Source organism: Poeciliopsis prolifica, unplaced genomic scaffold (assembly GCF_027474105.1).
Source record: "Poeciliopsis prolifica strain line A6 unplaced genomic scaffold, Auburn_PproV2 SCAFFOLD017, whole genome shotgun sequence".
NCBI lineage: Eukaryota > Metazoa > Chordata > Actinopteri > Cyprinodontiformes > Poeciliidae > Poeciliopsis > Poeciliopsis prolifica.
Window position 1 is genome coordinate 8223168 of NW_026562392.1, and position 13536 is coordinate 8236703.

General features: G+C 38.1%; 1 protein-coding gene across 1 annotated transcript in view; it reads right to left on the bottom strand.

Moving 5' to 3' along the window:
- Positions 1 to 13536, bottom strand: part of LOC129367757 (A disintegrin and metalloproteinase with thrombospondin motifs 16) — a 48649-nt gene that overhangs the window by 15677 nt on the left and 19436 nt on the right. Inside the window, exons 10-18 of the mRNA XM_055042403.1 lie at positions 10703 to 10856; positions 6997 to 7092; positions 5359 to 5507; positions 3657 to 3829; positions 3404 to 3534; positions 2961 to 3084; positions 2110 to 2354; positions 1887 to 2028; positions 537 to 663 (exon numbers count right to left, since the gene is read on the bottom strand). Coding sequence (XP_054898378.1) covers positions 537 to 663; positions 1887 to 2028; positions 2110 to 2354; positions 2961 to 3084; positions 3404 to 3534; positions 3657 to 3829; positions 5359 to 5507; positions 6997 to 7092; positions 10703 to 10856 — 1341 coding nt within the window. The remainder of the gene's footprint in view (positions 1 to 536; positions 664 to 1886; positions 2029 to 2109; positions 2355 to 2960; positions 3085 to 3403; positions 3535 to 3656; positions 3830 to 5358; positions 5508 to 6996; positions 7093 to 10702; positions 10857 to 13536) is intronic.

The window sequence follows — 13536 nt, forward strand, 5'->3', positions numbered from 1 at the left end:
TCACCACTAGCCTTTTGTTCTACCAGTGCAAAGGTTCTGCTTTGAACAATGATGTCTGGTCTGACTGTGCCTGAAGGCTTTACTTGATGCATTGGCATTTTCTACCAGTTTACTTCTTCTACACGTTAAATATATTCCACTGACCGTGCAGGTGGGGAAACATAGGATTAAGATGAAAAATGGTAATAGTTTTATTGGCATTTATTTCAAAAACAAATCTTCATACACATCATTAAGCTTATATGATCCCATATGATCGTTGATAAATGAGTTAAGTGGAACGCAAAAATACTATGTGTATTTTTGTCATCCTTTGGTTAATCTATCTGTTTTCTTCTCGATCTTTATGTAGACCACGTAATACTGATGTGATGCAGTGTTATTTTACTTCACTGTGATATTGGGACTTGGCAAACCCTTGATCTTAAATTCTTACAAGGCACAAAATTCTTGAACAAAACAATCACATTTTATGAAACAACTGTATTAACACAACATGAATTGTATACCACACAAGCACTGAACACAACACTGACCTGGCAGGACATGGGTGGGTATTGCAGGGTATCGTTCCAATTCCTGGTCTAGTTCTGGGATTGCAGTACGTCACATTAACCTGAACTCTCAAGTCTTTGTAGCATGCTGCCTTGGTGTTCATATGTCCTGTTTGGAGGCACAGACCATTAAGTACACATTTCTTGAAAAACAAAATGAATGTTTTTCACAGATAGAATCAACTAACATTGAAGCAAAACTGTAACGTAAAACCTTACAGTACATTGCTGAAGCTTGGCCAGTAATGTACGTTCATCAAATATTTAATTATAATAAAAGCTGCACAAATGTATGCAGTCATGTGAACAGGTCACGTGACTGTAATACTGAGAAAAAAAAGTTTCTGTCTGACAAGCCAACACCATTGAGATAGGAGAAAAGAATGTAGGCGCTCATTAACAATATCTCGCTTTGCCCGTCTGCCATAAAAGAAATTATTTTATTAGATGTTGATCAATTTTTTTTCCATTGTAAATATGACTCTTCTTTATTGAAGTTAAACTACACAACATTTTTCTTTAGTAATTTTTGGTGAAGGTAAAATTCTTGTGTTAAATGTGCATGTACTCCAGTGTTGAGATGTTATTCACCCTAAGGCAAGGTCACTCTGCACATATTTACTCAAAAAGACCAGTTAGTCAGTCACACCCTTTAATAAAGCAGCCCGCCATCCACCCAAACCATCACAGCCTCCAATCAGGACATAAAGAGGTGGAGATGGTTAGGAGTGGACTGCAACAGACAAGAATGGGAACTCTAACCTTCAGGGTCAGCCAGTAGGAATGCTACACTGGGGGCTTTGTTCACACTTATTGAGCCAAGTAAGTGCACGTGCACATATATATTATGCATGTGTTTAAGGAACTCAAAAAGACAAGTGTATTTGAGCAAACACGCATGACCACGCAAAAACGCTCATGTCCCTTAACCTTTGCTCACATATTATTTGCCTAGGCAACAACATCTACTTGTATTCATGAGCATATGTGCATGTATGTGTATGGATTTTTGTGTACAATATCAGGCCTTGATGGGACTAACTCTAGAGATACAAGCTTTGAGAGTGTGTCTAATAGAGGGTCTCTAGTTGAGGAGCTCCCTGCCTCTAATGTCTCATCAATAATGATGGGGATACTCCCCTCTCCATTTAACCTGCAGCTAAAGGCCTTATTACAGGTTGGCCAGGCCAGACTTTTCATAAGCTCATCTGTTCGTCCTCAAACTGTTCTCATGTATTTATTTACTTTGATCAAGCAAATATTTAAATAAGAATTAAAGTGCCTTTGAAATCTGAACTTTATCAAACTCAGCATTCAAAAAGTTAAACATACCTCCAGCACAAGTTGCTGAGCAGTGGGAGCGTACGATAGCCCAGGTATAGCTGTGTTTAATGTGGTTCTTAGCCGCTTTTTCATCCATTTTGTTCAGAGAATATTCCCAACGTATTCCGGGATTCCAACCCTGCAGCAATACCTAAAAGAGGAATCATTTATTGACAATCAGGATGAATATCCGTTATCAAAACAAAATGTCTTTGTTCGCTTATCTGCTTACTTCAACCACCAGTGTCTCATTTGTAGGTCCTGCTGATATGAGACTCTCTGGTCTGTTATATGGTCTCTTGTACTCAAACGTTGTACCAGCAATAGGGTGGCGACCTGGCCAGTCCACTGTCCAGCGACCATTGAGATAGTAGTGTCTCTGGGTGTCTCTGACCGCTAGGTAGGAGCTGGAAGTATTCATTTCCATGACACGGATACTCCGAGCTCCTGCTGGGATGGTGACAACCCCGTAGTACTCTACAAAACAAAATGCAATCTCTAAGCAGATAAGCTGAAAACAAATTACGACTCTAACTTAAGAAGAGTAATGCACAAATCCACAACTCAAAAACAGTTTATATAATTGCTCATTCCATGAGCTGCCAAATGAAATCGATTGACTGATGGATTTCCAGTCAACCAGTTGTCCAATAATGTTTGTAAAACACATGGGAAGTGTGTGAAGTTTTAAGCTAGCATCTGCTATTGATTTCCGCAAGCAAAGTATTTTCTGTTGGCATATATTTGTTAAACATTGGTGCCAAATTAGTTTACAACCAACTCTGAGCCTAAATTTTTATAATCCTTGTAATGGGAAGCGTATTCCAGTCAAAACTGATGCTTGTTTTTAACATGACGCAATTCCTTGAAATCCTATTATTATGTGTAGTTTAGCAGTGCAAAAATGCCCAGCGGGGTCCGACATAAAAAGAAAAAAAAGAGTTCTGAAAAAAATATATTTCTTACTTAAAAAAATAAAAGCTGCTGCACTAACACAGTGGAAAATTAAGAGGGTAACATAAACTTTTTTCAAAATAAAAACATCAAATGCAGTCACTGGAACAGTTTATTGGGTCGACCTACGGTTAGTATAATGCTGCTTTGTGTACTGCCCGTTATAGATCTTGCAGGTGGAGTTGTCTCCTTTACACACACCACAAGCATCAGCCACAGCTGCTGAGCCCAAGACACGGTCACACCCCACTCTCTGTGGAAAAAAAAGACATGCATACATATTTCTTTAAGGCTAGGGAGAATAAGTACATAAACTGTCATGTTACATGACAGATGGAAATTGTCTAAAATGACAAAACGTATTCTGGAACTGGTGACAAGTCAACATTTCATGTACATGAACATGAAAGTAGCTGCGAGACAGGGACACCGCCTACTCCTTAATCCTTTCGTAAAATTTACAGCTCAATCTAAAAGACCTCACTGTTGAGCTCACGCTTTCAGTGAGAAATACTGAACCAACTGTAAGAACTGAAAATTGAATTTCTGCTTTAACATTAAAACAGCATTACCTCACACAACCCATCAATACAGACATTGGAACTATCCTTTGCACAAAGTGTCCCATCCCTAACTTTGCTGGCCAGGGCAAAGAAGAAATCGTAACCCTCAGCAAGGCAGTAAAGCTTGCAAATGTCTTGATCTAGAAGAAAACAGATAGATTTACCATAAGATGACAAAATACACATAGTGTTTTTGTTGGTATATCTAATATTTCCTTAAGTTATATTACTTCAACAAAAATGGGGAAAGCAAGAGTCTCACCATCCACTTTAGTGTACGGTCTCCAGGTGTAGTACCATCCTCTGAACTGCTTGCTGTTAAATTCAGCACACTGTTTTGCTCTGTAATCAGCAGTGTTTGTTGGACAATCCACAGTGTTGCAAAGTTTGTATGACCGAGTGGAGCCATCACAAAACTTCCCACCATTGGTAGGTCTGTAAAGACAAGTGAAAACACATGGTATGCAGCCAAGGTTTCCATCCCTTGTACATTATTTCTGATCACACGTTTGGCATAGTCCTGAAGAGGAAAATCCTTAAGATGCGTCTGACGTACATAGTTAGCAAAAATCTAAACTTAGGAATTACACAAACCACATTGGATTTCATTGTCCTGTAGTGACTAGTACATGAGAGTATATTTTCAATTTGCGCATGAATGTCTGTGAGACTGCCTTTGTTGAGGCTTATATCACAGGTGTATATCCTGAGGCTGCATTTCCAAAAATCCCTTCCAAGGCACAATTACACTCTCTATGCGTCTTTCAATTCACATTTGTGCTTATCTATAACTCAATCGCAAACTCTATCATTTCATATCTTAACATTAATTCCTTCATTTTCTAAATCCCCTCTCTGTAGACGTACTTTTTGATGCCTGTCTGGCTTATTCTTGAGGCCTGTCTTTGTGCATCTTTCATCAGCTTTCTGTCCTTTCAGTGTCTTTCTTTCCATCATTCTCAGGCCAAATTAGCTTACTGCTTGTCAGGATTTAGGTCTGATAAAGACTGGGTCGGGACATTTGTGAGTGGGCTCACTGAATGACTGCCAGAGAAATTAATTATGTAGTTGATGGATAAGTAAGGGAATGGCTGAACCAATAAGCAATGAAACACTTGTGAATGAGCTTTACTATTTTAATAACATATACCAATATGTTCTTGGTCCTAAACTATGGATATTAAGCCATCGATATGCAGGAAACCAAAACACTGCTAAGCCTTATAAGTCAGGAATGTCACAGATAAGGTTAATTTTGAGATGATGTTCTTTTATTCCTTTGATAACGCTGTTCAATCAATTTTACTTCTCTGTAATATGATGAGGTGAGATTAGCTTAGTTTGTCACATTGTTTGTCAAGATAGCAACTTCAGTCATCTATACACCCTCTATTAGTGCCCCAAGTGGCCAAATAAGTTTTAATTAATTTACTTAAAAGAAAGGGCCACGTTGAAAGATTTTTCAGCGATTTGAAACCTTTTGAGTTGAAACCTTTTGAGTTGAACGTTTTGAGTTGAATGACTCTTAATTGATGCAGACAGTGCATCTGTAAAGAATTAATGTTGCGTTGCATTTCTTTTGGAGTTATTACTATGCCATTTCCTTTTCACTGCAGCATTAGATTTCTATTAGATATGACACCTTTGGCTTCCAGTTTTCTCCCCAGGCAAATTCACATTTCATTTTCTAATTCCAAATAATTTTCTCATTTTATGACTGACAAAGACTACACATGATGTCAAAACAAAAGAAAATATGAGAAGACATCAGAAAACCTCCAGAACATTTGAGATAGCTGAAGCAGATAACTCAGATAAATTCAATGGTCAAACATTTTTGTCTTTTTAAAGTCACACATATTCTCATAAGCCTCAGAAATTCAATTTGCACACAAAAGTGTGACAGAGGTAGAGAGAACACAGTGCTGTCTTAATTAGAGACCAAAACCTGGGATTTGCTTCACCTGGGGTTGTTACACTGCCTCTCTCGATAGGTCACACCACTTTCGCAGCTTCGAGAGCATGTAGACCATGATGACCACTCTGACCAATGCCCATGCTGAGGTCGGGGGCCTTCATCGCCCTGCTTTACACAGTGACCTCTACGACACCACTGAAGATGATGGACACATAAAAACAAAAAACAGAGGTTAGGGAATCGCAAAGTTTCTTATGGTCATGGAACAGCCAACTTGGAAGGCTGTGTAATGCAGCTATAAATTTGTTGTACAATATGCAACTAATTACCAAATAGTTAGGTTATAAAACTTGCAGAGCTTCTCTTTATATGTCCTGAAATATGAACACGCATGCAAAAAACCCGCAGACAAGCCTCTGAAAATATTCTCATGGTTTCACTAATCACTAGAACAGCTGATTTCCCCTCACAGGTTTTTCCCTACAGCTAAGTGCCATGGATTCCTATGCAAGACTGTCATTGTTTGTGTTCACGTAATTGCATTGTGAGGGGAAAGAGCAGGATTAAAATTTCAAGTCTAAAACTATGAGCAAACACAGATGATGGGCTGTCAGGACAGGGACTCTTGGGCTTCACTTAGTCATGAAAGAAAGAGGCACAATTAAGGCACATATAAGGAACCCAGTGGCATATGTCTCCAGCAGCAGCTACAAACCAGCTGCTCCTTTGGATAAAGAAAAGTATGTGTGGTTTTTCTGTTCGAAGCAATGATTTAATCTTCTGTCACCGTCAAAGTAAATTAAAAAAGTTCACCCTAGAATATAAGTGCGGTGTCACTAAGTTCAGGGCTTTTGTCTTTAAATGGAAAGACTCCGTGGAGGTATTAGCACCATATAACAGTAAAACACTCAATAAATTTAGGCTTTTATTATAGTATAGTTGCAGGCTGTCCACAACATAAATTATTGTTGCTTTTTGTCTCCTCCAATTTACTGACTCAGGGGTCTGTGGTATCCTTTGGAGAAGGAATGTGTTTGTCTCTGTATGAGACATCACTTTTTACAAGCTTTACCCCCGACTGAACGCAGCACAGTTCATAATGTTAACCAGCGCACTAACAAAAGAAAAAAAAAAAGTCTTGTCACAAAAGGAAAATTTACTCCTGAATCAGCTCAGTCTATTATTTCTAAGTGGAGAACTTTAAAACCGTCACTTTTTATGTTCTCGTTTGATTGGTGTTTTGCTGTTGTATAATTTTCTTTTCTTTTTTTTTTTTTTTACAAAAACCACAAGATGTGTCTTGGAGGCCCTTGTTTGGTGCCTTTTGTTTGCCGATTTATTTGGTAAGATGTTGCCATGGAGCATCGGATTGACCCCAACAAAAAAAGTAAATGAAAAAGAAAAAAGCTGACCTGATATGATAAAAATCTAATTTTCCCAAGCATATGTCAAATGCAAGTTCGTTTTGGGTCAACGCATAGAAAAATGCTTTTTTTTTTTCAATTTTATTTTGGTATTTCTTTCCAAAAACTTGACAGCTGTGCTCTGTGTCTTTTCAAGATGAATGAATCAAAACTGTTTTCTATTGTGGTCATGTGATGTGTTTTTAAAGTGAAAAGACCTTTAAAAGTACGACTGAGTTCAGCCTTACGCTCATGCAAACAGACTAAGCATTTTCAGTCACCATATTGGGGCCACAGGCAGAGCCTTCAGCAGCTGGCATGAATTTGGTTTCACATTTCCTCCCAACGCGATGGCACCAGAGAGCCTTGCAGATATCCTGAAACAACATTACAGAAAAAGAACAGACATGGGATGTCCGGGATTCTCCACCCAACAGCGTTAAACAAAGCTAGCACCTGGAGAAACGATAATTCATTATTATGATTTTATTTTCCCCCCCCCTGGGTGCTTTTATAGCATGTTGATAAATGCTCACTAAAATAGAGATTGTGTGAATATATTATCATTTGGCAAGCTGTGGCTCTGCTGCAATCATGTATCTTGTAAATATTTATGCTTCTGTAGCAACAATAGCAGCAGGGTAGAGCATGTGAACACTTCAGAACTGACCTTTCACCCGCAAGAACACATTTTTCTTTCTGCTAGAACTCTAGGAACAAAATGTCCTTGCAATACCCTTAGATACAGTCATACCTTGTTATTCCACACAAGTACTATCTCAGAAACTCTAAAATGTCAGTGTTTTTTTTATGACACTGAAGAGTTATGCTCCAAAGTAGTTTGACCAAATTCAGAAAGCATTGAAAATAATCAAAATTATTTATAACTTTGAATATTGTTAAACTCTGAAATGTGATGCTGTCTCATGGAATGGGTTTGAGTCTTAGACTCTCTTGTTTGTATGAGTGTTTATTAAAATTAAAAATTGATTTGTGAATAGATCTAAGCTGATTTATAATGCTTTTATCTTATTAGTGCTCATTAATGCTCAGAAAGTCTTGGAGAGTTTCTGAGCAGCTTTCTATTTAACTTGATGTGCAAACGTTCAGGGATTGATCCTGAATTAATCCTAATCTTGAGAAATACATAGAAATCTTCTGATCCTTACTGTGTAACAGAAATTACTTAATGGAAAAATAAATTGATTTTAAAAGCGTATGAGACTGACTGCTTTTTGCTGACTAAGGTTTAACAAGCCTATACCCAGTACATGAGTAATGTCCCTCCCAGCCAAAAAAAAAATTGCATTCTGTAAATAAAAAGGACATCTAAAAAAAAAAAAAAAAAAAAAAAATCTCCATGGAACATAAAAATAACAGAGTTGCGCTTCGACAAAACCTTCATGATGTCATTTGCTCTGCATTGCCTAAAAGATTCTGATGGGATCAGCAGGTGGCTTTTCCTTGCTAATATTGCCTGAGAAATCAAGCCTGCTACTTTTTAACATGTCCACTTTGTTACGGTCTGAATGACTATATCAGATTTTGACAACTTTCTGCAGATGTTGACAAGCACCTTGGCCTTAGCTTGTTGCTGCCAAGAGCCACCATGGAATTCATCCCAAGGCATATTAGTCCAGCTGTTTTGCTTGCTCAGGGTTTTTCGGGCCATAAAACTTATAGACAGGTCCAGTGATTGAATGAGGACACAGACAGAGACAGGGATAGATGATAGATTAAGTTTGACAGAACCTGAGAAAGAAAGAAAACAATGACAGGGAGTCAGTTTTTTGCTTTTTGTTTGGGGAATCCTTCAATATTTACCCACATACACAATGGAAGGTATTATTTGTCTCCTTATGCGTCATAAAATGTTCAAGAGCATATATTACAAATTAGTCCCATCAATCATCAAAATACTCAACAATGGGCATCTTATTAGAGTAATGGAAGGTTGCTTAGTCTGATGAAAACTGTCATGTATATTATTATATGTGGACATTGGTTATCTGGGGAACACATGACACAGTCATGTGACATGGGAAGAACATAGACTTGTGGAGTTGAAAAGCTAATTTGGTTTACTGGTAAACCTTGATTCTTGTCATCCATGTGGAGAATACTCTGACATGTACTTCTTGCCTAAACATGGTTGAAGACCATCTACAGCCTTCTGTATTCCCTGATGGCCGTGACTTCTCCCAGGAAGATAATGCATCCTGGCACAAAACAAAGATTGTTTCAGAAGGATTTCAGGAATGTTGGCTAGACTTCCATCGTCCACAGCTCTAAATCCAATCAAAAGCTTGTGGGAGTTTTATAAGGGTCCAACATACAGCTTTCAGGCCACTCCAAAACCTTACTATGTTTTGTATGTTCAGAGTTAGACTTCCTGGTGTACATCAGATTATTATGCTGCTAAGCTCATGTGTGCTTGAGCTTAAGGTGTCAAACCAATGGCGAACCGTTGGTGTTTTCTGTTTGTCGAAAGAGCAAAATTGGAACTTGCATTGCTTATACCACACTATGCAACCACCATTTGGCTCTTTGGGTAGAGTAGCCATTTTGCAATTGGAAAGTTGCACCTTTCATATGTTATTGATCCTCTGTAGAAAGCCAGTTAACCCTGATTTGCCCATCCATCTGCTTATCAGTATAAGATGAGGGCAGGTTTGTGGGCTTTGATGGCTCTGTGTAACTACAGAAGTGCTATATGAATCCATTCCACTAATCATTTTTGATGGTCAATATGATGATCTTTTTGTTAAATGTGTACGTTTTTTGCGAGATTTAATATGACGCATGCTTGCTAAAAAGTTAGTTTTTTTTTAAAAAAGAACATATTCCAAAATGTCTTGGGAATCATCAAGATGTTTTTGGCAAATACAAAATAGGCTTGCGTGTTCTTTTTGTTCAGCAGTGATTTTTACCTCTCCTGTGAAAAGCTTTTTTTTCCCCAGACTCATTTCTCATTGCTGAAACATGAATACTTATTTTAACAGAGGCAAGTGAGGTCTGCAGAGCTTTAGATGTTGTACTTGTTTGAGCCATGGATGAGTCATTGATGCACTTTTGAAGTCCTTTGTGTAGACCAGCCTCTCCTGAAAAAAAGCTCATCCCTATTTTATGTTTTCCATCACTGTGCGATGGATTGCAAAAGCATTAAAACAGCTTTGTAACTACTTCAAGACTGCTATATAGTTAAAACTCGTCTCTCACCTACTGAATTTTTATTAAAGCAGCACATGATGGTTTCCCCAAAAAATGCATAAAGGTGATTTCCTAGTTCTGAAGGTCACAATGGGATTTATGGCAAACTTTTGATTATTCAGCACTCAAGTTATTAAATAAGAATAATGCCGCGGTTTAGGGAGTAGCAAGTGACCACCTACACATTTCCCTCAACAGAGAAAGGTTAAAATCGTCAACAGAAAGCTTTCAGTTTTCTGTTGAGAAAGCTGGTTTTAGACAGATGCAGAAAATAGCACAACTGACTATTTTATATTTTATTAATTATATAATAAAATCAAAAATGGTAATTTATTGAATATGTTCCAAGGTCAGTTAAATAGCAACATCAGCAGAAGTGGTACAATGGGAGAGCAACGAAACACTGGCAATGTTCCAGAGTACATTTAGTCATCTTTCCCACAGTGTAAGGGGGTCATCTTACTGTTTGCATTGTGAGTCTATGTGTGTCCGTGTGACTGCCTGTGTGTCAGAGATATTAAAGTCAAAGCATAAGTGTTTACAGCCATGAGGATATGTAATCCTAACCAGTTATTTCTTGTCTTTCATCTCCTTTCTACCTCTTCTCCATCTGCCTAATTCATCCCATCTCCCTCTCAACTTCTTTGTGTTTCCTGAAACACGCTACATAAAACCTTTTTTTTTATGCCCCTGAGGTGCTTTGCCAAAAATGTACTGAGGAATTACAGATCAGGTAATGACGTCAAGCACATTAGGTGTACACAAAATGGTTTTTACCTTCTTGAAATCCAGAGTGCAGAGTTTGGCCTTCTCTCCAAACTGCCATTTGCACTGTGTGTCTGCGTCGTACAGTTCACCTGGCAATTTTTCTGGGTACCGGTACTCCTTGACTGCTTTGGGTTCATCCGACAGGCAGAAAGCCTGGGCAGTGCTAGTAGTTGGAAAATGGGAAAACACGGAGAAAGTAAGTGAGGGTATAGGAGTTAAGGAAGAGCAGAAGAAACATAGAAAATAAGTGTCCAAGAGGTGAAAATAAGAGTGCAGTAAGATGAGACAAGAAAAAAAATAAAATAATGAAGGACAAGATACAAACTAGAACCCACAAAACGCTTTCATATCAGTCAAGGGGTCCATGGGGACACATGACAGTTAAGCGGTTTTAAAGAAGAGTCACTACATCAAGCAGCAAGTTGTTCAACTCCTCCTAACATCAGGGGCAACTGTAAGAATGCTGCCATTGTAATATAACATGCTGCCAAACCTGACAGACCCTTGTAATGCATCAGTCACTCAATTATGAGAGACATATAAACTCTTTGCTTATATTGCTCATATTCTTCCATGACCAGACTGGTTTCCAATGTTAACTGATATCAATGGTTTCTATAAAGAGATGTTTTACAGCTCAAACACAGCTGTCAGGGAAAGTTAATGCAAAAATATGGTGGAAAGAGGTTGAAAAGGCAAAAAATATGTTGGAATATTGTTAGTGAGTGGTCCTGATTGCTTTAACAGAATCATTGTGCGTGTGTGTGTGGGTGTGTGTGTGCGTGTGTGTGTCTACATGAGGTTATTCCAGGGCTTTGAGTCCTGTGTCTGCAGAGAACAATGACTGCTCTGCACATTTGATATTCTGTGATGTTCATTTAAAGGAGATCATGAAAAATTGATTCCATAATAACAATGGACAGACATGAATGAATTAATTCATTTAAACAGACAAAATATCCCACAAAATGTTATTTTCAAAGGACCTCATGACAAAAGTCAAATTTTCATATTCAGCGATGGCTCCACATGATCCTCAAAATAAAATGTTTGCCCCAAAGTTTCAGTTTTTAGAACACTGGTACACATTATGTGGAGCATAGAGAAGAATATTGAAAAAGATCCTTTTTTTAACATTCTCCACAGATCTTTTGACTCATCTCTGCCTGAGGAAAATGTCTGGGCCTTTCACACTCAGCACAATTTGCCGGCGCAGGAAGCAACAATGTCTTGTTAAATGGCAAATTTTAAGAGCCTGAAAGGTCTCAACAACTTCCAACCACAGAACCACCACAAGGACCACCGGTGGACATTGGTGCAGAATGAACATCAATTGCTTAGCTGAGTCAGTAACTGATTAGTTATTTAGTAGCGTCACCTTGAAGCTGTAATCAATACAATGATTTTGTTCAAAGTGTATTTCTGTGATTTGAATGACCCAATCACAATCCAGACCTGAATCTAATTGAAAATCAATGAGATTTTAAAAAATGTTCCTTCTTAACACTTACATTTTGTAAGTGTTAATATATATTTGTATATTTGTAAACAACTATACACACATATTTGTTTACATGTAAAAATGTAAACAAATTTACATTTCTATATGTGCGAAACTGGTACTGACAGACTCAAAGTCATCCAGCTATACATAACTGCAGTAAAATTTGGAAATTAAACTATTAAGCAGAGGATCAAAAATAAGTGCACCAAGCAAACACTTTTGATAAACACTGTCTCTTCAGTTGGCACCTATGTACTACCTTTATTGTACATGAATGTATGTTAAAGGCAAATAAATACCTTTACTTATATTGAATCCTATGTTGGATTGAACACCTGTTTCTTTGTTAAAGAAAAATTTCTACAGCATTAATGTGTGAAAGAACATATAGGTTTACATATTAGCCTCAGACAATTTTTGACATGACAGACTTTAATTAAATCTTCAGACTAGCTCAGACCTCCATAGCAGCAGACTAATGAAACTTAGATTTAAGATGACACAGGAGGCGAAAGCCCCCCCCCCCCCAAAAAAAAAAACCCATTAAAATCCATTAAGAAGTCTTACAAAACTCAGAGATACATATATTCCAAAAATACTTGTATATCACAACTTTCTGTTGATTGCAACAAGGAAAAATGTTGAGAAATTCAGGAGTTTTACAGGAAGAAGATCCTAAGCATTTGGTGATGTTAGGGGTCATTTCCACATGGCTTCAATGGGTGATGGGACTTTAATATAAGGCTGACAGGCCTAACAAGGCTGAGGTCACCCCAGCTCTAATAACTCAGCAAGGAAATACACTGTCTGTCTCCACCACTCAGAGAGGGGAGACCTGACAGTTCAGTTAACACACTGGTAAATTTAGTGCAGGGCACTGCCTCGGAGCTATCTAGTTTCAAGCACACAAAACTTCACACACGAACACGCACATACGCGCTCACGCACACACTGACAGACGCAGAAACACCGCCAGACATATGGACGCTATGTCAGTGGTGGTTGTGTTCCTGCTTTGGTGAGCAGCCTGTTTGCCTGGAAATGCAGTCACTGCACAAAAACACACGTAGCTCAACACATAATAAATATTATTTCTGTAAAACATCACAAGCGAAGGCCGTCAACGCATTAGTTCATGGAGTTGCTACGCCAGCTTAATTGTGTATTTCAGCTGGATCAGATGCAACGATCCGGTTTGTCTAATAGCTATTAGATGAGTGCATGTCCTCACATAGCCACACTGCATTCCAGTTGGAGGATTGACAATATTTTTTTCTTTACAAAATGTACTCAATCAATGATGCATAATGCAAATGAGTGTTTATTCCCAGTTTAATAT